General features: G+C 48.5%; 6 protein-coding genes across 6 annotated transcripts; 3 read left to right on the forward strand and 3 right to left on the reverse strand.

Moving 5' to 3' along the window:
- Positions 1-1,783: 1,783 nt before the first annotated feature.
- Positions 1,784-3,160, forward strand: N7520_002906 (lactate 2-monooxygenase; the record flags this gene model as incomplete). Its single annotated transcript, XM_057136841.1, has 4 exons — positions 1,784-1,992; positions 2,043-2,064; positions 2,129-2,771; positions 2,823-3,160. The coding sequence occupies 4 exons, from the start codon at positions 1,784-1,786 to the stop codon at positions 3,158-3,160; spliced, it is 1,212 nt and encodes a 403-aa protein (XP_056999527.1).
- Positions 3,161-3,320: 160 nt separating this feature from the next.
- Positions 3,321-6,706, forward strand: N7520_002907 (lipase family protein; the record flags this gene model as incomplete). Its single annotated transcript, XM_057136842.1, has 2 exons — positions 3,321-3,632; positions 3,686-6,706. The coding sequence occupies 2 exons, from the start codon at positions 3,321-3,323 to the stop codon at positions 6,704-6,706; spliced, it is 3,333 nt and encodes a 1,110-aa protein (XP_056999528.1).
- Positions 6,707-8,110: 1,404 nt separating this feature from the next.
- Positions 8,111-9,051, reverse strand: N7520_002908 (C2H2-type zinc finger protein; the record flags this gene model as incomplete). The annotated part of the gene is made up of 2 exons (XM_057136843.1): positions 8,111-8,790; positions 8,886-9,051. 2 exons carry the CDS (start codon positions 9,049-9,051, stop codon positions 8,111-8,113), a joined length of 846 nt encoding a protein of 281 aa, XP_056999529.1.
- Positions 9,052-15,119: 6,068 nt separating this feature from the next.
- On the reverse strand, positions 15,120-18,945 carry N7520_002909 (DNA repair ATPase SMC5; the record flags this gene model as incomplete). The annotated part of the gene is made up of 6 exons (XM_057136844.1): positions 15,120-16,244; positions 16,293-16,420; positions 16,478-16,550; positions 16,610-17,500; positions 17,552-18,463; positions 18,520-18,945. 6 exons carry the CDS (start codon positions 18,943-18,945, stop codon positions 15,120-15,122), a joined length of 3,555 nt encoding a protein of 1,184 aa, XP_056999530.1.
- A 192-nt stretch (positions 18,946-19,137) lies between these two features.
- Positions 19,138-19,558, forward strand: N7520_002910 (uncharacterized protein; the record flags this gene model as incomplete). The annotated part of the gene is made up of 2 exons (XM_057136845.1): positions 19,138-19,251; positions 19,370-19,558. The coding sequence occupies 2 exons, from the start codon at positions 19,138-19,140 to the stop codon at positions 19,556-19,558; spliced, it is 303 nt and encodes a 100-aa protein (XP_056999531.1).
- Positions 19,559-20,371: 813 nt separating this feature from the next.
- On the reverse strand, positions 20,372-22,327 carry N7520_002911 (ankyrin repeat and BTB/POZ domain protein; the record flags this gene model as incomplete). Its single annotated transcript, XM_057136846.1, has 3 exons — positions 20,372-21,878; positions 21,935-22,020; positions 22,085-22,327. 3 exons carry the CDS (start codon positions 22,325-22,327, stop codon positions 20,372-20,374), a joined length of 1,836 nt encoding a protein of 611 aa, XP_056999532.1.
- Between the last annotated feature and the right edge of the window lie 533 nt (positions 22,328-22,860).

Genomic DNA, 22,860 nt, shown 5'->3' on the forward strand with positions numbered 1-22,860 from the left:
ATGGTAGGAAGGTTGACCTCGAAAATTGGCACACGTAACGTCTGGGGATTGAAAACATGAATATGTATATATGGGCTTGGCAATGGCCCCTTAGCTATCACGAAGGCTCATATGTCTATATGCCTGCATATGAACCTTGGATATTTCCAGAGTCTCTTTTTTCTCCTCTTATATATATATATATATGACCCATTTAGCTAAGACATGATCAAAAGAACAAATTGGAACTCGGATTTAATTCTGAGATCTGCGAGAAGAATGTTTTATTTAAGGTCCTCGTAGAACGTTTTGCTTGATCCTTTGTAGACTGGAAGTTAACTATATACGATAATCTTGGAAGACCATCAACAATCGAACGTCTTAAAACCCTGTGCTGCGATCCACATCCCTGTCCTCTAAGAAGGTTAGTCCCGCTGCCAGTGGGCTTCATCCACTACAAACCAATCCGGTTCTTCAATTTGCGATACTTTCTTAGTAAGGCCCATGTCGCGGCGATATGATTTGTCCTTGGACGTAATGTTCTAGGGCTGTTGGATCATTAAGATCAAGTGTCCCCTTTTGAAACTGATTACCTTTGAGTCCAAGTGGAATTACAGTGCTCTAACACATTTCTGTTGGCCAATCTGCGTGGATGCATGCGGCGGTATGGCCGTACTCCTATATATTCTCTCAAGCACCAGTCAGCATTATGAGATGTCGGCAACTGATCTGTCGGTCGGAAAAAGAAAGGACTAAATGGGTAGCCGAGAAAGAGACGAAGTAGACAAGATCTGTCTTCCGAGAGGGATTGAGGAAGGAAGATAAGAGAGAACTAGCTAGACATGCAAGCTCTGGGGCAAACGGAGGGGGCCCTCTGACCCCGTACACCAATATCTACGTGTCACACACTCTCTATTTCTCTCTCATTTCTCCATACCCATCAATCTCACATTAAATTTTCGTTTATCTCATCTTACAGCTATTGTAGTCATCCTGTCTTCGCAACTTCCAGCTCCAGGCAGATTGCTTGTCACGGTGAAAATGTGAAACTTATTTGAGCGTTATCCCAGGTAGATTCTAGCTAGCTCATCGAAATCCAATTCATTTATCGTATCCAGAACAATTAACAGACCTAGAGCAATGATAATATTAGGATAATTAATAAAGTGGTATTGCTTATACACCTGTTGAGGATATTTTGGGAGTTTGCTTGACGGGCTAGCCCTTTCAGGATTGGGGCCATTTTACGATCAACAATGAGGGAATATGAAGTGTTCTTGCAGAGTGTTCAAGACCACGCTAGGTATACTACCTACGTGATTCACCTGCTAGCGCTCTTGAGGAATGCAACTCAATCTATGGATGTTGTGCAACAAGCAACTCCTTAATTTCCCTGTGCTCGTACCATGCCTTCAGAATTAGGACTCGCAGGCTCTCAAGCTAAAATTGGGGGCTAATTTGAAGACGTCTAACCCGGGCATAGTAATCATCCATCGGGTAAGGAGTATGTCGCAGATCCTGTAGTAGTTACCGCCGAGAGAACTCCGAATAAAAAGGCCAGGGGGGACAAAGTCGTGCGGCGTGTAAGATCACCTCATCGAGTTTTGGCTACGCCTTTTGTCCTAGTGGCATTTGGCCATCAGTCTTGGCCCCATGTCGTAAGTTATATTGGGGGCATGAGTTTCATATATCCTAATGTAGTATGGGGCTGTCTGTAGGATATAAAATGAGCGCCAGGCTTGGCCAGTATTCCAATTCACAATCTTCAATCCCAGTCATTGTGCGTCATTCAATTCCAGCCATCATGTCGGTTAACTACGGAAGTTATCAGAATACCATATTCGCCAAGGGTACCCTTATGGGTATCAAGCCGACTGTCACAACTGATCCACGGATGCTGGAAGAGCAAGCAAAGAAGGCTCTCAGTGAGGAGGCATATAACTTTGTATCTGGGGGAGCCGGCGAGAAAGCGACTATGGACAGTAATCGGCTGGCTTTCAGACAATGGAAGATGTACGTTCAATCTGTGAGGTGACTGGGTAGCTTGTAACTAACTTCTCTAGGATCCCGCGAATGATGCCTGATGTTTGTTCCACTTAGGCTCCATTTCTCGCTGTTTTCTGTCAGCTAAAGGTGATTGCTTCTTTAGGTCAAAGATCAGGACGTTTCAGTGGAACTATTCGGCCAAAAATACGACACTCCACTGATCGTGGCTCCGCTCGGGGTTCAACGAATTTTCCACGAAGATAAAGACACCGGATTAGCCAAGATGTGCGCAGAGGAAGGCATTCCTTTTACTATGAGCACGGCTGGTACCAGCTCCATTGAAGAACTCGCGGAAGCCAGCGGGGAAGGTAAACGCTGGTACCAACTTTACTGGCCCAAGGATAATGATGTCACCGTCTCACTCTTGAGACGAGCCAAGGAGAGTGGCTTCTCGGTCCTGGTGATCACCTTAGATTGCTGGAGTCAGGGGTGGCGACCATCTGATCTTGACAACGGGTATATCCCTTTCCTCAAGGGTACTGGTTGCCAGGTCGGATTTAGTGACCCGGTTTTCCGGGCAAAATTTGAAAAGAAAGCAGGACGTCCAGTCGAAGAAGATATTGTAGGTGCCGCGGTGGCATGGTTGGCTGATGTGCATATGGGTCAGCCTCATACTTGGGAAGACATCGCTTTTCTGAAGGAGCACTGGGACGGTCCGATTGTCTTGAAGGGCATTCAACACGTGGAGGATGCAAAGTTGGCGCTTCAACATGGCTGTGAAGGAATTGTGGTGTCAAATCATGGAGGTGCGTGCTTATCTCGCCATTGGAACATGTGTAATCGCTGACTTTCTGCAGGTCGTCAGGTTGACGGTGCAATCGGTTCGTTGGACGTTCTACCAGAGATCGTCGATGCAGTTGGCGATCAGATGACAGTATTATTCGACTCTGGCATTCGAACAGGTATGGATGTCGTGAAGGCACTGTGTCTGGGGGCTAAAGCCGTGATGGTGGGGCGACCAATTGTTTATGGACTCAGCATCGATGGAAAAGAAGGCGCTCGACAAGTGATTAAGAACATGCTGGGAGATCTATGGCAGAATATGACACTGTCAGGGATTCGAACAGTGAAAGATTGCAATCGAAAGCAGATTCGCCGAGTGACATACGGTGGAGATGGGAAGGCGATGATGTAGAGAGACTCCCATAAGGGACTAACAATGAGACAAATTGTTTACGTCATCCCCAACAAACTGGGAATCACATGTTAAGGCATGTACGGAGTAGTTATTTGTTCAATATTGAATCCTCTCTTTATCCTTTAACATATTTGATCGCTATACTAAATGGCTCATTATGTTTGAAAATCCAGATGAAGAATCTCAACTAGCAAACAACCATGTCCCCGCAACGTCGGGTGCGACACTCCTCCCGCGCCCAGTCGCGTCCTTGGTATCTCTGCTAACTCAATCAACCTCTCTAACATTACGCATCGGATCATTTTTCGGTGGAGTAGCACTGGATGGTGCACGAGCGACAACTTTGACAAGCTTAGAACTTGGTCGCGCCGTGGTTGAAGGCATTCTTACGCGTGCTGGGCGCGATGTCGCGATTCGTAGTGGGGATGAACATGGTCGGATTGAGGCTGAATCATTATTAGAACGAAGTGTAAGTAATCAGATTACAAGAGATATTCATTGCTAACGCTGAATCTGAATCAGCTGGCAATATTACATACAACCGTGACCTCGGCATCTTTCTTCGCCGCGGCCACTTTTCATTTCTCGTCGACAACGCTGTCATCCGTGGCGAATTTCTCACAGGCGCTTTTGTCGACTCTAGATGCGATTTTAGGGTCCACTGAGTCATCTAGGGCTATTGCGGCGATTATTACGCTTATTCGGCGCGAGTTCAGGTCTGTTGACCCTGGAACCAGTACCGAAAATATCGGGGTGGGTGATCTATTGATTGGCTCAGTAGGCTTTGCACTCCTGCAACGCTGGGGTAAAAGGAATACAGAAAGACGCTTGCGAGAGAATGGCGGGGACGAAGTTATTTGGGATACCGTTATCCTTGACAATGGGGCCCGGGCTGACGTTGTTGGGACACATCAACTACAATTCCCGAGTGGAGAACGTGATAGACCTGATGAAGAGGGCGCTTCGTTCATGATGCCGGGTACCGATGACCAAGGATTTAATGCCGTCCAGCGACCAGATTCATTTTCGGGGTCTCGTCTGTCCTTCCCACTCGACAGTCAACAACAGATCTCAGACGAAGACATCAGGTCGTACATTTTGAGCCAATTACCACCAGGCTGTCATGCTTCGATCAAGTCCGAAATGCTAACCGCGCAAACAATCACGGTGGATATTTTTGATGATGAGATGGCTGAAATCGCTGCTCCTCCTGGGACTACCATGGTCGAGGAAAGATTCCACCATCATGACCATGCGAGTCCCAGTGTGCCAGAATTTTCCAAACTCCCAAAGCACACTGTGGTGTTCCGGACAGCCTTCAACAAATCCCAAAACACACAACTGCGACCCCAAGGTCCTTTATCTCTGGGCTCTGAATCTGATCATGTGTCTTCACCAAACCCAGTGGCTGGGATTCCGAGGAAGCTCAAACGCGCCCAGTCTGAAGGTTCATCCAGCGATGCGACAATTCGAGATGATATCCCAGTTTCTGGTTCATCGATTGGCCAGACAGAAAAGGCAATAGGTAAAGGTTCTAGATTGTCCCAGCGTACCAGGCTCGCAGGCCAGGAAAAGACCGACAGTGTGAAGCGTCCGCTTCCGAAAAGGCCTACTATCAAAGCACCCTCATTGGGCACAACCAGTCGACAGCCTACCAAGCCTGTTAGGGGAGCGGCATCTGTCAAAGAAGCGACTGCACGGGAGAGGGCAAATTTATCCCCAGGTCGACAACCAAGCCAAACAGACTATCGTCCATCTACGCCTGGTCCGAATAGCGGGTTGCGACGATCGCCTTTCTCCAATTCTCCTCAGGTCTCTCCACGGTCGCAAGCTAAGCATGCTCCTGCTCAGAGTATTCACGATAGGACCAATTTCAAGGCAGGGCACTATGTTGCACATGAAAGGAGTCAAGAGTCGCTTCTTACACATACTGATGCCTTCTCACGGCGTGCAGACCTGCGTCCTGGATCTCCTGCCACATCTCGAACTCATGTTCGTAGCACTAGTTCCCTGTCAGTATCAAGATCCGAAACAGACGGGCCTGTGTGCAATGATCGGCCGAGCTCAGCACTGCACAGGAGATCGCAGTCATACACCCCTAGTATGTATTCTGTCGCAACGGCCGGTTCCGAGACATCGCTTTTGTTGGCCCACCGCTCGCGCAAAAGCGCATATGAGGATATGGAGACCATCCAAGCGCTCAATCGGGATGGCATGGTGCCTGGTATCTTCCCAAGGAGGCACTTTGTTCAAAACATCCGCCGATTCTGTCGCTTCTCCTCCGCTTCGTATGGTTCCAGCGCGCTAAAGGTTATGGGCGTGCGCAAAGACGCGAAACGCATTCCGCATACAGTATCAGATAGTCACGAACACAGTGCCTTCGAGCATAATGCTGGTCTCCCACCGTCAACAATTCTGTTGTCCTCCTTCGTGGATCCCGCTGGGGGCTCGAATGCAGCCGGTGAGACCGAAAGCGGGTTTCCACTCGTCCACTACCTATCCATCGACCACGAATCCAAAGCAGTAGTCCTCACTCTCCGCGGCACCTGGGGCTTCGAAGACATCCTCACAGATATGACCTGCGACTACGACGATCTGGAATGGCAAGGCAAGAACTGGAAGGTACACAAAGGCATGCACGCTTCCGCAAAACGACTACTTGAAGGCGGCGGTGGACGAGTGATGATCACCCTCCGCGCAGCACTAGAAGAGTTCCAAGATTACGGCGTCGTTCTCTGCGGTCACTCTCTCGGCGGTGGAGTAGCAGCTCTCCTCGCCACCATGATCGCTGAACCCAGCAGTTCCCCTCTCAGCGGCACTTCTTTCGTGACAGCACCCTATCACCCAACCATCCAAGCCCGTCTCCTCACCGACACCAACGCGCACGACCAAGCACCATCTACGCCCCCACACTACGATCTCCCTTCAGGCCGCCCAATCCACGTCTACGCATACGGCCCTCCAGCCGTAATGTCCCCCTTCCTCCGCCTCGCAACTAGAGGCCTAATAACAACAATAGTAAACGGTCAAGACATCGTCCCAAGCCTTTCCCTCGGCATCCTCCACGACATGCACACAGCCTCATCCCTCTTCAAAACAGACGTCTCCGGCGCGAAATCCAACATCCGCCAACGCCTCCACCAAAGTCTCCGCCAAAGTATCGTCCACAAATTTTACGTCAACCAGCCCCCTCTCGTCGTGAACGCAGGCGACGGCGTCGGCGAAGACGCCTGGGCCTGGAAGACCCTCGCTCTCCTACGTGATGAGATGCGCGCACCGAAACTTATGCCACCCGGCGAGGTCTTCGTTGTTGAGACGATGCGTGTCCTGCAGCGTGAGGCGTTCACCCCGCAACCGGAGTTTGGGTCGGATGGGTATCCCAGGCTTGGAAGACCGGCGACTAGAGTGCAGATGAGGTTTATTCGAGATGTGGATGCGTGGTTTGGGGAGTTGAAGTTTGCGTCGGGGATGTTGACTGATCATAACCCGGCGCGATATGAGACTAGTCTTGCTGCGTTGGCGAGGGGTGTTTTGGATGAGTGATTATCTGCCATATTAATTTTCTATATATACGAAGTTACGATTTATGCTCAGATTGATCTAGGATTAGATATTTTTCGCTTATCAAATGTTTTATTTACATGTCAGACGCTATGGAATTTGCGATCAAACCATCAATTGGACATGACATGTACTCCGCACGTGCGATAAATATAATTTGAAATAAGTTGATAAGACCTTTGATTCCAGCCTCAGTCCCGATGCAATGGACCTTGGAACACAAGTTCGCACTAAAATCCACATGTGCAAACTATTGATATTGTTTCAACTACTGTTCCTCGCACATGATTGGCCGACACTATACGAGCATCAATCGACCAATCACAATGGAACCTCGAGAATCCCAGCCCAACTATGAACAGGCCCCTGAAATATTGAGCACGAACATGTTTGAAATAAGCCCAACCCTCCCGGGGCTGTACTATATGTACACGTTTTACCCGCACATGGGCGGATACAGCATTTGAATGTATACCGTAGAACGGCTAAACGCATATCATGACTGGCTCGCGGCCCGGGGTTCGCCCGAAGCAGGGTTGCGCCGCGTGGCATTTCTTGGAATTGGCAATTTAATACGAAATAACAAACCATGGGTCGGCTTAGCTGAAATGATGTTGCGCGTCTGTCGATCATACATCAACCAAATTTTGAAATTTAATATAACACTACCGAGGTATACCCACGGAGAACATGCAGCTTGACGAATCTAGAGCACCAGATGTACCTACATGCGCCCTAAACCTAGGAGAAATCAAACACTCAAGATTAAAAGTTTTATCGGTCGGATGGGGGACCTGGTGTACCTGGGGGGAATCGAAATGTGTCAAAGACGGATCACTACAGATATCGAGATCGGTTGAGTGCGTACATACTCATGCATGACAAGCTTATAGATACTTGACAGGTTTATTTATCATTTTATGAGTGTTTAGGAAGGGTAGGAATTGATATCACTAAGTAGAGAAAAATACCAGACATCACTATCTACTCAGTAGAGAAACCAAAAATTACAAAAGAAAGAAGTAATCGTAGAATAATACATTGACTCGTAATTTTAAAATCTTTCCTCTAGACATTTCCAATCCCAACCAAAGAAAAAGAAAAGAAAAAAATTCTCCAAAGAATCCAGGGTATCACGGCGATAGAGACGAAAAAAAGTCCTAGCCAACGCCAAAAACAGAACCCACGCGCCCCCAATAAAATGACATAGTAAATAACAAAGGAAATGCAACAGAAATGGAGGATATCAAATACAGACTCCAAATCAGATCAGCTTGCAATCCTATCCCAAGAGAAAGGTAAATGCAGCTGCAAAAGCAGGAGTTTAGTCGCTTTTGTTTTGTTTTGTTTTTTTTTCTTTGTTCAAGTCTCCCTAGATCTCTAGGTTTATGAGACAAGAGCAATAGGCGCAGCAGCAATAGGCGCAACAGGACGACCAGAGTGACAACCCCGTTCATGTCGCTTCATGTTACTGCGCACGGAGAAAGCCTTTCCGCATCCAGCATGTGTGCAGCGGAAAGGCTTCTCGCCCGTGTGAGAGTGGGAGTGGATGCGCAGGGACGACGGGCGCGAGAAAGCCTTGTGGCATGTGCGGCAGATATAGCGGTCGTGGTTCTGCTGGTAGGGTGTGGAGGTTGAGGGAGGGAAGTAGTGGTGGTGTTGCCAGGCTGGAGTGACTGGAGAGATGAGAGGAGGGGAAGATCGAGAGGACTGGTGGTGGTGGTGGACCTGGACCGGGACCTGGGACTGGGTCTGCGCGGGTTGTTGAGGCATTGTAGATGGGGTTGAGGGTTGGAAGGAAGAGGCGGTTGGTGGACGGGGGTAGTACATTGGTGTTGGGTCGATTGGGGAAGAGTAGGAGTAGAGACTTGGAGCGGGGGAGGCGTAGGGGCCGCCTTGGACGGAGCCTGTGCTTGAGACGGAGGAGCGGTGGGAGATCTTGCTCTGTTGTGGGGAGCGGGAGTGACCTGATCCTGAGCCGGGGCGGAGAGGGGGAGTCGGTGGGAGGTGGATTGTGTCGTAGATATCACGATCCCGGGACAGTGATGGACTGAGACGTTGACGCTCTATGAGATGTTAGTTGAGCTCAGTCCAGGCGGGGGTCTAGATCTAGATCTAGATCTAGTTGTAGATGTAGATTTATATCTCTGGTGAAACATACTAGCTGCGTGTTGGCCATCGGCTCCTTCCAAAAGACTGGAGATAGAAGGCAACGAGCATTTGACCTGATCCTCGACTGGTGGGGAGGGAGGCGCTTGCAAAGGACGCTTGTGGTAGGTCTGGGTGTATGGCTTAGAAGCGCCAGTGAGGAGGTTGGCGAGATCCATGGTGGATAGATACCGAGTATAGATATGGGGTCGGTTGTTTGGTGGAAGACAGGAAGCAAGAAGTATGGGGGACACGAGGGTTTATAGACAGTCGCGTGGATGATCGACGATGCCGAGGGGGGAAAGTAAATTAGCCCAGGGTGGATTTCCCTGATTCAATCTTGTACTAAAAGGTGAGACAGTCCGTTCCAAAGCTTAATTTAATTAATATAAAATAAAAAATAAAAAGAAAAAGAGAAAAAAGAGGAAAGAAACAATCAACTCGGAGATTAACCCTGCAGTGGGGGAAAGATGACGATGCGCCCACGCGAACAAAAGAAAATCACTTTATGAATTGAGATCCGCTGATGTACATGACCAATCATATAATGGAGATGTGCCTAGCGTTCGGGAGGCAGACGACGCTAGTCCCGATATAGGAGGCCGGAAAGTCCCCGTTGGTCTAGGTTTGGCCTCGGTTAGTGCAGATCCTGCTTACCGGCCAGCCCCATAAACGGCTCGATCTTTGATTGTCGATGGAAAGATTTAGAATTTCCGTAGACTGAAAGTCTCCAAAATAATCCATATCTCTTTCCTATCAATAACTAGACAGTGTGCAGACAATGTTCTTCATGCTGTAAGGGGCCCCGGATTCAATGTCGCGTGGAACAGGCCAAAAGGGAAGGTCATAATAGGACCCGCATTACGCTAAACCTAAAGAGTACAAACCTCCGTTGGGGCCAGACACCAAATACCAAATACCTCAAATACCCAAAATACCCTCAGAAAACCCCAAATTAACCAGCAAAATGACGGTGGTGGCGGCTCTAAGCGCTGGACCTCTACCTCGCTTACACGAACCTTACAACTGATCATCAAAAGTATACATGATTTTTACTTTCCTTTCTAGCTTTTTACATACTTTTTATTTTACCTACCAGAAATAGTACTCCGAACTCCACTATAATACGAATCAATGATCATCCTAATTTTGACAAGTTGAGAAGGTGCCAAATAAATGATCGCAGGGTCTCCTGAAGATCCTGTTAGTCATCAATGATCTGATCGTCGTTCTGGAACGGGGCCGTTGGTCAACCGTGCACGATTTCTGCACAGGCGCGATTGGGGATTGGCCGTTAGTATGCATCCTCCGTCCCGACCTCGTGGAAGCGAGGGCCCCACTTTACCTTTTTAGTCCCAGGATCGCCTGCTCTGTGCAAACGTTTACTTGGGAAGCAAGGGGGTCCTTTTTATGAGGCAAAATTCTTGTGCCACTGTATAATCGACACCTTAGTTGCCTTTCAGCTACACCCTGTTTTTGAGTACAGAAATTCATAATTTGGTTCGGAAGCATTCCGACAGGGGTACGTACATGTAACTCACAGAAATGACATAGGGGGATAGGGGATGACATTACTCTCGTACCCCGTACACTAAGATCAATCTAGACATATGCCGATGCATCCCCCTCCAACCCCCCCAAAAGGCAACGTGGAAAGGCTCGAGCTTGATCCACGGCGATCCTCCTGATCGGCCTCTTTCGAGAAAAGTAACAATCCGGTCCCCACCCATTCACCGCACACGGCACTTCTCTTCGGGATCGACTAGTCCCTCTCTTATCCCGGCGTTAGTTGTTCTATCCCGGCGTTAGTGTTCCATCCGGCTTGATTTGGCGCTCCCTGCGGCTCGTCATGGAAGGGGCTGGATCCTCTAGCCTTTTCATTTCCACACAAATCCATTTTCCGGTACTTCCACTGTGGACGCTCCCGAGAGCCTGGTTTGAACGGGAGAAGTATGAAACTCTGTCGAGGAGACATTCCTCTCCAGGACAAAACTTAATTTGCGGGAAAAGTGTGGCCCGGTCCACCACTCACTACCTATAATTAATTTTTGTATGTACCATTGAAGAACCTATAATGAGGAGAGAATTCGAAATCAGCCGATCCGAGCCTCCAGATTACTATGCGTCGCGTACTAATACCCTTTAAGCCATTTTCCCGGGTGGTGATCGATCGGGGGATCATCCCGGCCCATGGCCCCATGGCCACGCGAGAATGAGTCTCACCCCTTTTTTCCCATACATCATATCACATGTGGGGCATCCAAGCCCAACCACGCGGAAATTACGAACACATGGCACTTGCATATACGGCTGCATCTGACCTAGAATTGCATGGGAAATGAATTGTACTGTTGATCAAAAATCAAAATCAAAATCCAGAAATGAGATGAGAAAATGAGAAGTCAAATGAAATTAAAGCGACCGGGTGGAGTATTCCCCACGATCTGCATGGGACTGGCCCCTTGGGACCTTGAACCATCTTGGGAAGGTGAAAAGATCAAGGCAAAGGTAATCCGACGTATTACATGATCTGACGTATTACATAATCTGCATAATTTCCAAATTTTAACCAAGATTTACCAAGATTACTAATCCGCGACGGAGAACGGAGCCCTCCGCCTATGAATAGAAATAAATTCAACTAACCACCTATAGTACGACAAATAACCAATAACCCCGGATTCATTCCCCTTTCATACAAACGCCGCAACTATCGAATTCAGTCTAATCGTAGGAAGCTTGGACGGTCCCAATTCCAGGGTTTGGTTTCAGCCTTCACACGTGGAAAGTGGAAATGAATTCTTGACGTGTCTAACTGACGCGGACGGGACCTGTCACTCGCCCACTAACCTCCTTCCTGATCCGGCGGATCGCCCCGGTGGATCATCCAGGCAACTGCTGGCCATAGCTCCGTTTGGGTAGTCTCTCCGGTTTTATTACATATATCCAGATTCACAATTGTGGATAAAATGGATTCGGAATCGGAATAACGGCGGACATCCCGCTCCACTCCGTATTCGTATCGCCCCTGAGATTAACGGTTATACAGAGTACCTCGAATGCGAGACAATGCGAGATTCTGGATGTAGTTGAGACTGGTTCCGAAATATATTACTTGGTGCATTTTAATGTCACCCGGGATGGAAATTCAGATATAGATGTGGATGTGGATGTAGACGTAGATGCAGCTGCAGCTGCATATACATTCTAAAATTATCACGAGTCAAGCGCCTACTGAACCTTGGAATACGCAGCAAAAGCAAGCAAAGTAAAAAACCCATACATCTCCTGTCTCACATCTGATCAAGCCAAATCTAGAACCTACGAATTCCCGTACGGAGTACATAACTTAAGTTTCGTATCCGTGGCACAAACCCCTGAGATCGACTGACGATCAACGTAGAGAGATCTCTCGCGTCGGAGAAACCGAGTAGAATGGAATGTCAGCCGCTGAAACATGACCTGTTCGTCACACAGGATCGACCCTCGGTCCCAAGCCCAAGTAAGCCAGGATCTTAGCGATATGACACTAATCCGAAACTGGTATAAACCCCGTTCTGCCGATCGGCCGGTCGGTTTTCTTTTTTGTTTCTAGTGGGGGAGGCGGGTAGGTAACGTATGTAACCGTAACTGGTTGGACTGAGAGGTGAGGGGGCGATGGCTCTTTATTTAATTTATTTTGATTATTACTTTAGTGGATGTCGGCAATTGGTTCACGGAGTTGCCATTCTTGTTGATCATGAGCTACATACAGTACTCCAGGCCGGGGGCTTTGAGTATGCAGAGTGCGTAGTCAGCATATGTGCAGGTCAAATGGATTTTTATTGGATTTTGGAATCTGGGAATTCCGAGCTCATGTGCCTTTTCTTTTTTCTTTTTCTTTCTCTTCACCTTTGACTTTCTGCTATCCGTATCACTCCCGTATCACAACATCAAGCTTCCATGCATATTAACATATTAAACCAAGTTTTGGGTTCAACTTTTTCTTTGATTACCTGCCTAAAACGGTTCGCTTCGGTGCATAGAGGATCAGTGTTTGTAAGCATTACTATATCCTGCATATAGGACTTGATACCAGGAAATAATACCAGAATAGGCGTAGTAAAGAACAGGGATCTGTTCCCAGTACACTGGCCCGGCGTCACCAGCACACACCTGACCATTTCTTTCCCCCCCGTACCCCCTGTTCTAATACCTTTGTCCACTTATATGCACCGACTAGTCCAGCCCAGCCCGGCGATCGTTTCAGACCCTGATGCGATGCGGGTGATCGGGAGGGGAGACGTGGCACTGGTGTGGTGGTAGTACGCACTAGAGGCAGATCCTGACCGACTCATGATCATGATTCGAGTTCCGGGAATGATTTATTCCATAGACAAGGTTCTCTATGGATGGCTCGTAATATTAAGTTTGGGGCAGGATTTGAGGGATTTATATTAATATAAAGAAGCTATTGTATCGCACTTCCTACTACGTTGGATGTGGTAGATCATCTCACGGTTGCATCCAGAAAGAAAGAACAAATCAAGTCAAAGAAAAAGAAAAAGAAGTTACATGTGATGGACTCGTAACCAATGCAGAACCAGTCTGGTAGTCAAGCACAGATGTTACCCCCTACTGTGCGCGAACCCGAAGCCGAAGATCATGACCGACTGGATCTGAATTTGATGAATCCACGTGTAACATGAAATCCCAAAACCAGATCACGTTACACTTAGGAGATCTCCAAACCGCAAACTACATAAAAGATTGAAACATGAAACATTCAATTTGGCCCTAAGGATGTCTATGATTTTCCACTAAACTTGGTTGGGGGCGAAATGCGATGTTGGTCAAAGTTACTTAAACTAATCATCGAACTAAATACTCCATAATAGCAGGTCCGTGCAATACATTTCCAAGCGCCCTATCTACTCCGCATCCGCACCCGGGTTGGGAGGGATTTTCCCGGGGTCCCGGACAACTTTGGAAACGGCGCCACTGGCACCGTCCGCGCGTCAGTAAATGGTCGGGTTTTCTATTTACTTTTACTTTTATTTTTACTTTGCTTTTGATACATCCAGGGATGATCTGCAAATTTCAGCTGGGACTCGAGAAGCGGTGAACTGCCCCCGTACTGTAGACTTTGGGAAGGAGCTTATTCCTGTCAAAGCGTACGTACACACAGCACTGAGTTAATTCCTGTATGCAACGTGTACCGTGCATATTCAAGTTTGTTTCTGTTGCTGCTGCATTGTATCTCAGGGCTGGCTGGTTCTGATTCTCCTATACGCTATGATCGATCGTGGAATATCCAACCAATCACCCTCCGGCCCTCCATCACCGCAGATGAGGCGCAGTGTCGATCAGCCTTGTATGGTACACACATATGCGGATGGTGCAGATGCCCAGTCAAAAGTCGGCGGGGAGTGACCGGTGAGGGGGAAAGGACAAAGCCAAAAGCGGATTTAGAGTTGGCCGTAGCGAGGGGATGCCCAACGTCGCCCAACCATTAGCAAGCAAATCCTCCGAGATGGAGCCGGTGATCTGCGGCGGAAACGCCCGGTTGATCTGCATGACACTGGTCTGGCTTTCGTGAAAGAGGTAAGGGAGAGCGATCAACCTACAGCAGAGTAGACGACTCATGTACTAAGTACTGTAGCGGTGCTGGTACTGTTTTATTCCGCTTGTCCATGGATATGAATCCTTTGGTCTTGGAACTTTCTATCGGAAGCCGTCCGTACCTAGTCAAGATTCCGGCCTGATCGACAATGAACACAACCCACTTAATGTAACATCTGACCTGCAGCCTCGTGGTCCACTCCTCCCCGACTATCTGGTTTATAGCTCCCAATCTCGGTTCGCGCTACCGTCAACTGCCGAGGGGCAGGGGTTGGGGCTGGGATGGGATGGGGCTGGTCCACGAATACACTCGGACGCAGACGGCATGTCCGATCATGCATGGCGCTATATCAATTAGTGTGGGTACGGACGTTACCCACTTGGGCAGGTCATGGTCGTGGTTACTCGTTAATATGTCCTTATGCAAGATATCAGATTCGATGCTACTGCTACCTATGGGAAAGTGGAACTCCAATCGTGCTCGCAACCCCGCTTCATGTATGTACTCCACCAGTGATCCTTACTTCGAAGCATGATTCAAGAAAGAAAAACAGGAAACAAAAAGGCAAAAAGGTATCTTAGGTCATTATGCTGTGCTGCGAAGATCAAAGCGAAGATCAAAGAGAAGATCAAAGCGGAAAACCCCTCAGGCGGAGACATCGACTTGGTTTCCACTTGCAAGGGGCTGGTGGTTGGCTGCGGTCCGTCCACCCCGGGCGACAATCGCCTTCATGTTGCGGATCGCCTGGCCGAAATTGATGGCTTCGCCTTCGGGCATATGTTGGCCACTGTAGATGCATAGAACTCTCATGCCAGGCTTGTAGGATAGTCCACTGAGAAGTTTGGGCGTAATCAAGAAGTACTGGCCACCTCCGCCACCGCCAACCAGATTGCCGTCCTCGTCGATCTCCTCCTCGGTCGACGCACAGGCAATGTCCACCAACCGGCCATGAACCATGCGCTCATTTCTTGGGTCCATACCCTGGTTGATCTCGTCAACGACACGGAAGGGTGAGGCCGATAGCGATTGAAGCGCCATGAGATAGAAAATGGTGCTCACGGCGCGCTCACCACCGGATTGACGATGGGAATCCAAGAGGGACAAGTCCTCGTTCTCACGGAACTTAACCCAGATTTGAATGGACCACTGGTCAAACTCGGCACCGCCAGGCTCGCCGTTCGCATTCTCAGCTACCACCTTGTCCAGACAGACCTGTCCAGCACAGCCAATGCGCTGGAAAGAGTCGGAAAAGGCATCGCTGATTTTGCTGATGAGAGCATCCAACCTAGGCTCCCATTGTCCACGAACCTCATCGATCCCCGCCTGGATTTGATCTAGCCTGGTCTGGAAACCAGCAAGTTTGTCGCGCAGCTTCGCGATCTGTCGTTCACGCTCTTCAAATTCCTTGATCATGTTCGCACTGCCACCCTGAGTCAACTCCAGGTGCGCCTTGGCGGAATCTAGGTCGGCATTGAACTGATCCACGTTGTAGTCGGTTGGAGCTATCATGTCCAGGACCTCCTGGCCCCCTTCTCTGTCTTTCATTTCTTCGGAGGTGCGCCTCGCATTCTGCCTCAATCTCTTGCCCTCATTCACTGCCTCCCTGACTGCTTGCGTAATTTCACTCCTCGCTCTGCGCTTTTCTTCTAACATCTTGCCGAGGTCACTGTGCCGACCCTTGATAGCCTCGAGGTCAGACTCTGCCTCCAGATGTCGAACTTGAACTTTAACGAGCTCTGCACAAGCTTCGCTGAGCTTCTCAACGGCGACCTGCAATGTATTAGCATGGGTGCTGAATGCCTACAAGGTAAGACTTACGGCATATTCAATGGTGGCCTCGGCCTTCTTAATGGCAATCTGATCTTGCTGGTTACGCATCTCAGTAACATGCTCTCGCACCTTTTCGAAGAGCTCCATAAGTTGTTCGTGTTTGGCCTCAAGGGCGACTGGTAATAGTTAGTGCATAGATTCAGACGAAAGAGTAGTTAAAGAGAAAGACGCACCCAATCTATCAGGAATTGCACGGTAATGGGTGTACGCAGACTGCTTCTCAGCCTTCTCAGCCTCGATATCCTCCTGTAGGCATGTATTAATATGGAAGTTAGGTTCTGGGAAATAAAAAAGAATGTACATACCGTTTCTTTCTTGACCCGTCGGCTTTCCTTGGCGAGCCTTTGCATATCACCCCTCTGTTCCTCCATCTCTCTGTCAACCACTTCTTTTTCACCTGTCCACTGCCCAATCTTATTCAAGCACTCTTGTTTGGCAGTCAAATCCACAGGCTGCGATGTCCAGGCTTGGGCAGGTCTCATGACGCGCACTCGAGTTGATGTAGCTCCAGGACCGTACTCCCGACGCTTTGTGACCTGATAGGTGTGCCTCCCAGATATCCATGTGGAAATGTTTCCACGCTCAAGCTCGGCGTAGGCTTCATCTGTAATGTCTTTTAAGGAGACAGGCGTCCTATGTAAGTTGTTCTCGGCGCAAAGCATGGCAATGACGGGGTCAGGGCCCTGTAAAAAGTCCCTTGCATGCCCATCAAACCCGAGCCGTTGGAGATCGTCGCCCGAAAGCGCAGGCCTCATAGATTCGAGCGGCTGTGTAATAGTCTTGATACTGATATCTGACAGTTTCAGACTTCCACATAACGCTCTTTGTAGCGTACGAAAGTCATTTCTGCTTTGCGTCGTGAATGCAGTAAGGTCGGTTCTGCTGAGAAAAGACTCGACGGCGTCGGCATACTTGGGATCGGTGACTGAACAAGTTAGCAGAGGAGGCCCAAACACCTCTTGCTCGAATTGGTCTTGGTTCTTGACAACCCATTGGTAGGCTTTCAATGTGTCTCTGGAAGCTCTCTCCAGTTTTCCTTCTTGTCGGCCCTGCTGCGAGCTCAACTTTTCCAGCTTTTGTTTTTCTGCATTGATCTGTCTCTCCAACCGGGCAGCTTTTTGGGCCAAGGGGAGTTTGGCGGTATTAATTTCACCGGCTTTTGTTTCAATTTCGCGTTTCTCAAGCCTTTTGTCGTGCTATCAGGAGAATTAGTGATTGTTCTTCCGCAGAAAAACTACGTCACTTACCAGTTTCTGATTGTAATACTCAGGATTGAACTCTACCACCTCTTCAGCTTGTTGGCGTTTCAATTTGTTCATATTTTGCGTCACTACACCGGCTTCTTCCTTGAGTTTTTGGCCGGATTTCCTTTCGCCATCAATTTTGGTATCAAGATCCTTCATTGAGTTGCTGAGCTCTTGGATCTTCTTGTCGCTTGTCTGGGCCAAGGTGGATAATTGGTGGACCTGCTTTTGACGCATCTCTTTCACATGACCGATCTTGGCCAAGTATTCAGCTTTGGAATTCACAACTTGCAAAGCAGGTTTAAGGTCCTCCTGGAGTTGCGCGTACTCGTCCTCAATTTGAGTCTTCTTCTTCTTCAATTCATCGAAGTCCCGATGCCAGTCCTTGTATTCGACAAAGGGACGAACGAATTCCAGATTGTCGATCTTCTGTTGGATTTCGGCTCTCTGTCGCATTCTCTCCACATCCGCTCTTTGCGCCTCCTGCCGGTGCTCCAAATTTGCGAGTGCTTCCTTGTCACCTTTGTTGCTCAATTCAACCTCCTTCTGAGAAGAACGGAGTTTCTTGAGGGCCTCATGTCGATCGATCATATCCTGTCCAGCGGCTGCTCTCTGAGTGGAATGAAGTAGTGCAATGGGAGTGAGAGCAGCAAATTCGGCAACCTTGTCTTGAGGCAGGAACTGGCAAAGGTTGTCAACTTGAATGGCGAAATTCTGTGCGACCTTCAGCACCTGCAACTTGGAAACAGTCTGCCCGTTCAAGGTGAATGAACTTTTATTTCCGTCTCGCTTGATATTGCGACTGATCACAGGGTTGCGGGTGGCGTTCGGGTGTTTTTCTAGTTCAATCTCGATCGTTGCTTCTCGACAGCCATGCTTGACGAATTCACCAAGATCTTTGGCACGTCCAAGATGCTATATAGCGAAGAAAATCAGTAAAGGTATAGGAATAGCGTATGTTCATGCCGTACCTCAGGCCCCCATCCAAGTCCAAGACATATGGCGCAAACCAAAGTGCTCTTGCCAGTTCCATTGGGTCCAATCACCATGTTGAGCTTTGGGCCAGGGAAGAACTCCGCAGAGGTGTAAGTGACAAAGTTTGTCACTTTGATGCGTACGATTGCGCCAGGTTTGTAGCCATTGGGGCTAAATCCAGGTTGAGCTTTTAGAGGTTCCGGGGGGTTTGGTGGCATCGAGGTATCGTCTGCGTCAGCCGCATCATCTTCGCTGGAACCATTCGGGGTATTGCCATCGTCACTTGCCTCCTCGCTGGAGGATTCGGCCTCCTGTGTGGGGCTCAGGCGAGGGCGTTTACTGCTGGCGGGCTGTGAAGGGTTGGATTCGTCAGTACTCTCACTATGAGTTCGACGACGGGAAATCGAACTGCGGGACGTCATTGCGGCGTTCACGTAGATGGGGGGTTAATCCCATCAAAGTGGAAAGGGAAACCTTGATAAGAAGAAACGAGAAACGCGACGCGTCTTTGATACTCTCAATAATGGGTCTTATCCGGGTAGGCGGTCAGGGAACCCCGGACATTTCTTTGTCACGGTTTCTTTGATGTCACATCGAAACTTACTTTCTCGAAGATGCCGTCGCCTCAGAATGTGCGTCGGGCGGTCTTAGCAGCTGCCGTGACTTCCGTGACCATTGCAGGCACGTTGTACGGGGCTGGCTTAAAAACAAATGAGGAGATTGCCGAGGTCAGTAGCCATTCTTTCACCCTTAACCAAGCAAAGTCTATGAGATTTCGAGGTCTTTTACGATATATTCTAGTCTTCAGGGATTGTCGCTAATTTTCGGCTTACTTCGGTACCATAGAACACCAAAAAACGGCAAGAGGCGACCTTCGATGAGCAAATGGCAGCTCTCCAAGGCATGCGCGCGAACCTGACAGCCCGGAGAGGAATGATTGAAACTCAAATCCGAGATTTGGACACCAGAATCCAAGAAAAGAAACAAAGAAGTGCAGAGGGCAGTGACAAAGAAAGATCTCAGGACGGCCAGTGATGAAGAAGTTTGGCTTTGACGCAAGCCTGTCTTCAATCACAATTCCCTGATAGGCCCCGGGCCATGTATTTGAGAGGAGCTTCTCGGCCAATCGAAGCTCTCGTTGAACATCAATAGTGATTGGGCACACTACCTAACCCAATATCTCGGGATGTTAAGTCCAACGCTTCACAACCGTCACATTTTCGTCAACCAAGCTATCATTGCCCATGTCCTTGCTATAGAGCAAGGAAGATCTCGCTGCTATACTCATGTCCCTGGGGACCTTGATTGCACAGGCTGTGGGGTTATTAGGGCTCAAGGGCCATTGCGAGGCGCTGTTGAACAAAGCCAGCGTCTTGGATTTGGTATCCGTGGGTTTTCGCACCCTACTGATATGTATTTCTAGATCTGAGTTTTCCGTATATATATATATATATGTACAAACATTTGCATGACCAGAGACTTTCTACAGCGCCTAGAACAACTTATGTTTCTACTATGTATACTCCCTTTACCATTTGCCTACTCAATCCCCTTCTCCGTCCCCTACCTTCTTTCCTACCGGATTAGTTAAACAGTTGAAGAGCTCTATCAATGGGCTCTCCAATATGAGAAGTAGTGAACTGGAAAGAAATTGGAAGAAAATTTAAAGCCAAGGGGCTGGTGTTTCGAACGCGGTTGTGTCCACATTTACTGCGCAACCCAAGTCATGCAGTGGTACATGTAGGTAGTAGAGATAGATATATAAATATGTCCAATTTCCTCTCTCTCTATTGATGTTAGTTTCATGCACATGTATATGGCTGAGATCATGTAGAAACAGCCTGCTGTTTAAGCGTCGAGATTCAGTCTCTCTAGAAGAGCATCTAGCTTCTCCATCAAGATCTCATAGTTCATCGCATCTTCGTCGAATTCGTCTTCAACCATAACTCCGTCTAGGGTGCGAATCTCGCGAATATTTTCGGGGGTCTGCTTGCTTTCTTCCTCACTGCGGCCGTTGGTTTTTGACATGTCGAGTACTTCAACGCCGTTTGCAATCTTATCAATCTCCGATTGCTCTGCATCACCATCAGGTTTCGGCTGCTCATCCATCATCTCGTCAAGGCCGGCATCGTTAAATCTCAACCGGAACCGCTCGTTGAGATAGAACCGAATATCATCCAGCAGTTCAATCGAATCGGTTTCCTGACGTGCCTTAATACGCGATGCTGACTCCACGATCAGTTCCGCAAACTCGGGTGTGTCGATGTGGGATTCCAATCGATATGCAAGGAATCGGCCAGCGAACTCCTCAAGGCGCTGGACACGAGTCAACCAGGCAGCGCGCATGATAGCATAGATGTCAATATCATCATCCTTGCCCCGAGTTTTCGCAGCTTCGGCTTGAGACATGTCACCACTGCCCAATGTACTAATTACAACGGCGGCTTTTGTCTTCAATTTTTCAATGAAAAGCATGTCGGCCGCAAAGAGAACGTCAACTGCTACTTCTAAGGGGAAATCAGCACGCTCGGTATATAGGAACGTGAGTATGATTTCCAGCACATCCGGTGCGCAGTCGACGTCAATAATATGCAAATGGTCTGTGACCTGGGCTTCGCGGAACGCGGAGGAGAACATGGCTTGGAAGAACTCGGAACGGAGGAGCATTGCGCGGTGACATGGGAACAATGTTGACTTCGGATATTGGCCCTCTTCAACTTCATCGGGAAGCTCATCTGCTTGCAGCAGAACATCTGCAAAGATTGGGTTTTTCCGATCCCACTTGATCTCACTGGATTGAGATGTCTCAATGACCATCTTGTTGCCGAGAACGTTGGCGCGGAACCAATCTTCCAGTTGATCTCGGCCCTTCGCAAGTTCTATAGTCCTTCGCTGTCTGGCCATTCTTCTATCTCCACTGTCCAAAATACTGTCCATCAGACTTTGAATTTCCAGATGCTTGGAGATCTTATCGATCGCCCCAAATACCTCTGACTCGGTGAAGCCAGTACCAGGTCCACTCCTAAGCTCGCGAGGAGGCTCTCCCAAGTATAGGTATCGGATGGCGGCAGTGAAAGCGTCGGGAGAAATGTTGCTTGGGAGCTTCCAGCTTGTGGTTTCCGGAGCGGCTGCGAGCTTTCCGTGGAAGTATGGAGACCGAGCAGCCAAGATAAACTTGTGTAGGTGGAACGATTCATCGGAAGCTGTCACGACGATGTCTGTGGTCACTGGGGTCGGTCGCGTGAGGAGGGAAGATATATGAGCAGCAAGAGGTTGCAGCGGATCGGTTGATTTGGAATAGTCGTATTCAAGTAGGAGGTTTCGTATACGGTCATTGAGGGCATTATACAGACATCTGGTCACGTACACGTGTCAGCCAAGATCACTCTTTAGGGCCTGGAACTCATATACCTCTCGCCTTGGAAAGTATCTCGCTCGCAGAGTGCACCCGATTCAAGCAGCAATTGCGCCACTTCATAGTGCCCGCATAGACTCGCCTGATCCCGATTGTTTTAGTGCACGTTCAAGTAAACTATATACTTTAGGCATGCCCAAACTCACCAGAATCAAAGGAGTATAATCGTACGCGTCACGGGCATTAACATTGACTCCCTCAGTGATCTTCTCCTGACAAACTTTCAAATCGCCTTGGCGGCAAGCACGGCAGAGTTGCCGGAAGGGCTCACTCAGGTCTAGCGGGTTGTCATCTTTGATAGTGCCTTGTTTGATCAGGAGTTTTTCATTGACCAAGCTAATCTCAAGCTGGTCTTTTCGCAGCACGGTCCGATCCTCTATTTCCGCCATATTCTAGGTAGATAGATGAAGCTTGGAACTCGAAGTGGGAGAAATGCGGGACCGAAGTCCGAGCTTATCGATAAGGGATATCACGTGGGGCATGGTTAAGTTGTTCAGTATGTTGCGACCGAGAAAATAAATCAAAAATAACTTTAAGATTAGGACCAAAATGGAACTTCAAGGGCGATCATCCCTCACAGAAGGGTAAAGTTGGCTTCGCATGTTGACCTTGACGACCGATGATGTTATCCCTACTTAGCGTCAGGGCTAAGGAAACGTTACGTTGACCGCTTACCAGAGTGGGCCAAGCGTGTCATAGTTTGTTCGTTGCTGAGCAACGCGGATCACCCAAACATCAATGAATCTCCGGACCTCTAAACCCCATATCGCAGTTGACTTTTCCCTCATCCTCAATTCATTTTACTAACCAAACAGGGACACCTGAATATCTCATCGTCTATGCTCAGCGTGCATTCTTCTTGAGCAATCTTTCTGTTTCCTGATCCTGTTTCTATTCCCTGCACATTGTCTCGCAATCTATA

The sequence above is a fragment of the Penicillium odoratum genome (assembly GCF_028828045.1).
Source record: "Penicillium odoratum strain IBT 22623 chromosome Unknown utg000002l_segment0_segment0, whole genome shotgun sequence".
Taxonomy (NCBI): Eukaryota; Fungi; Ascomycota; class Eurotiomycetes; order Eurotiales; family Aspergillaceae; genus Penicillium; species Penicillium odoratum.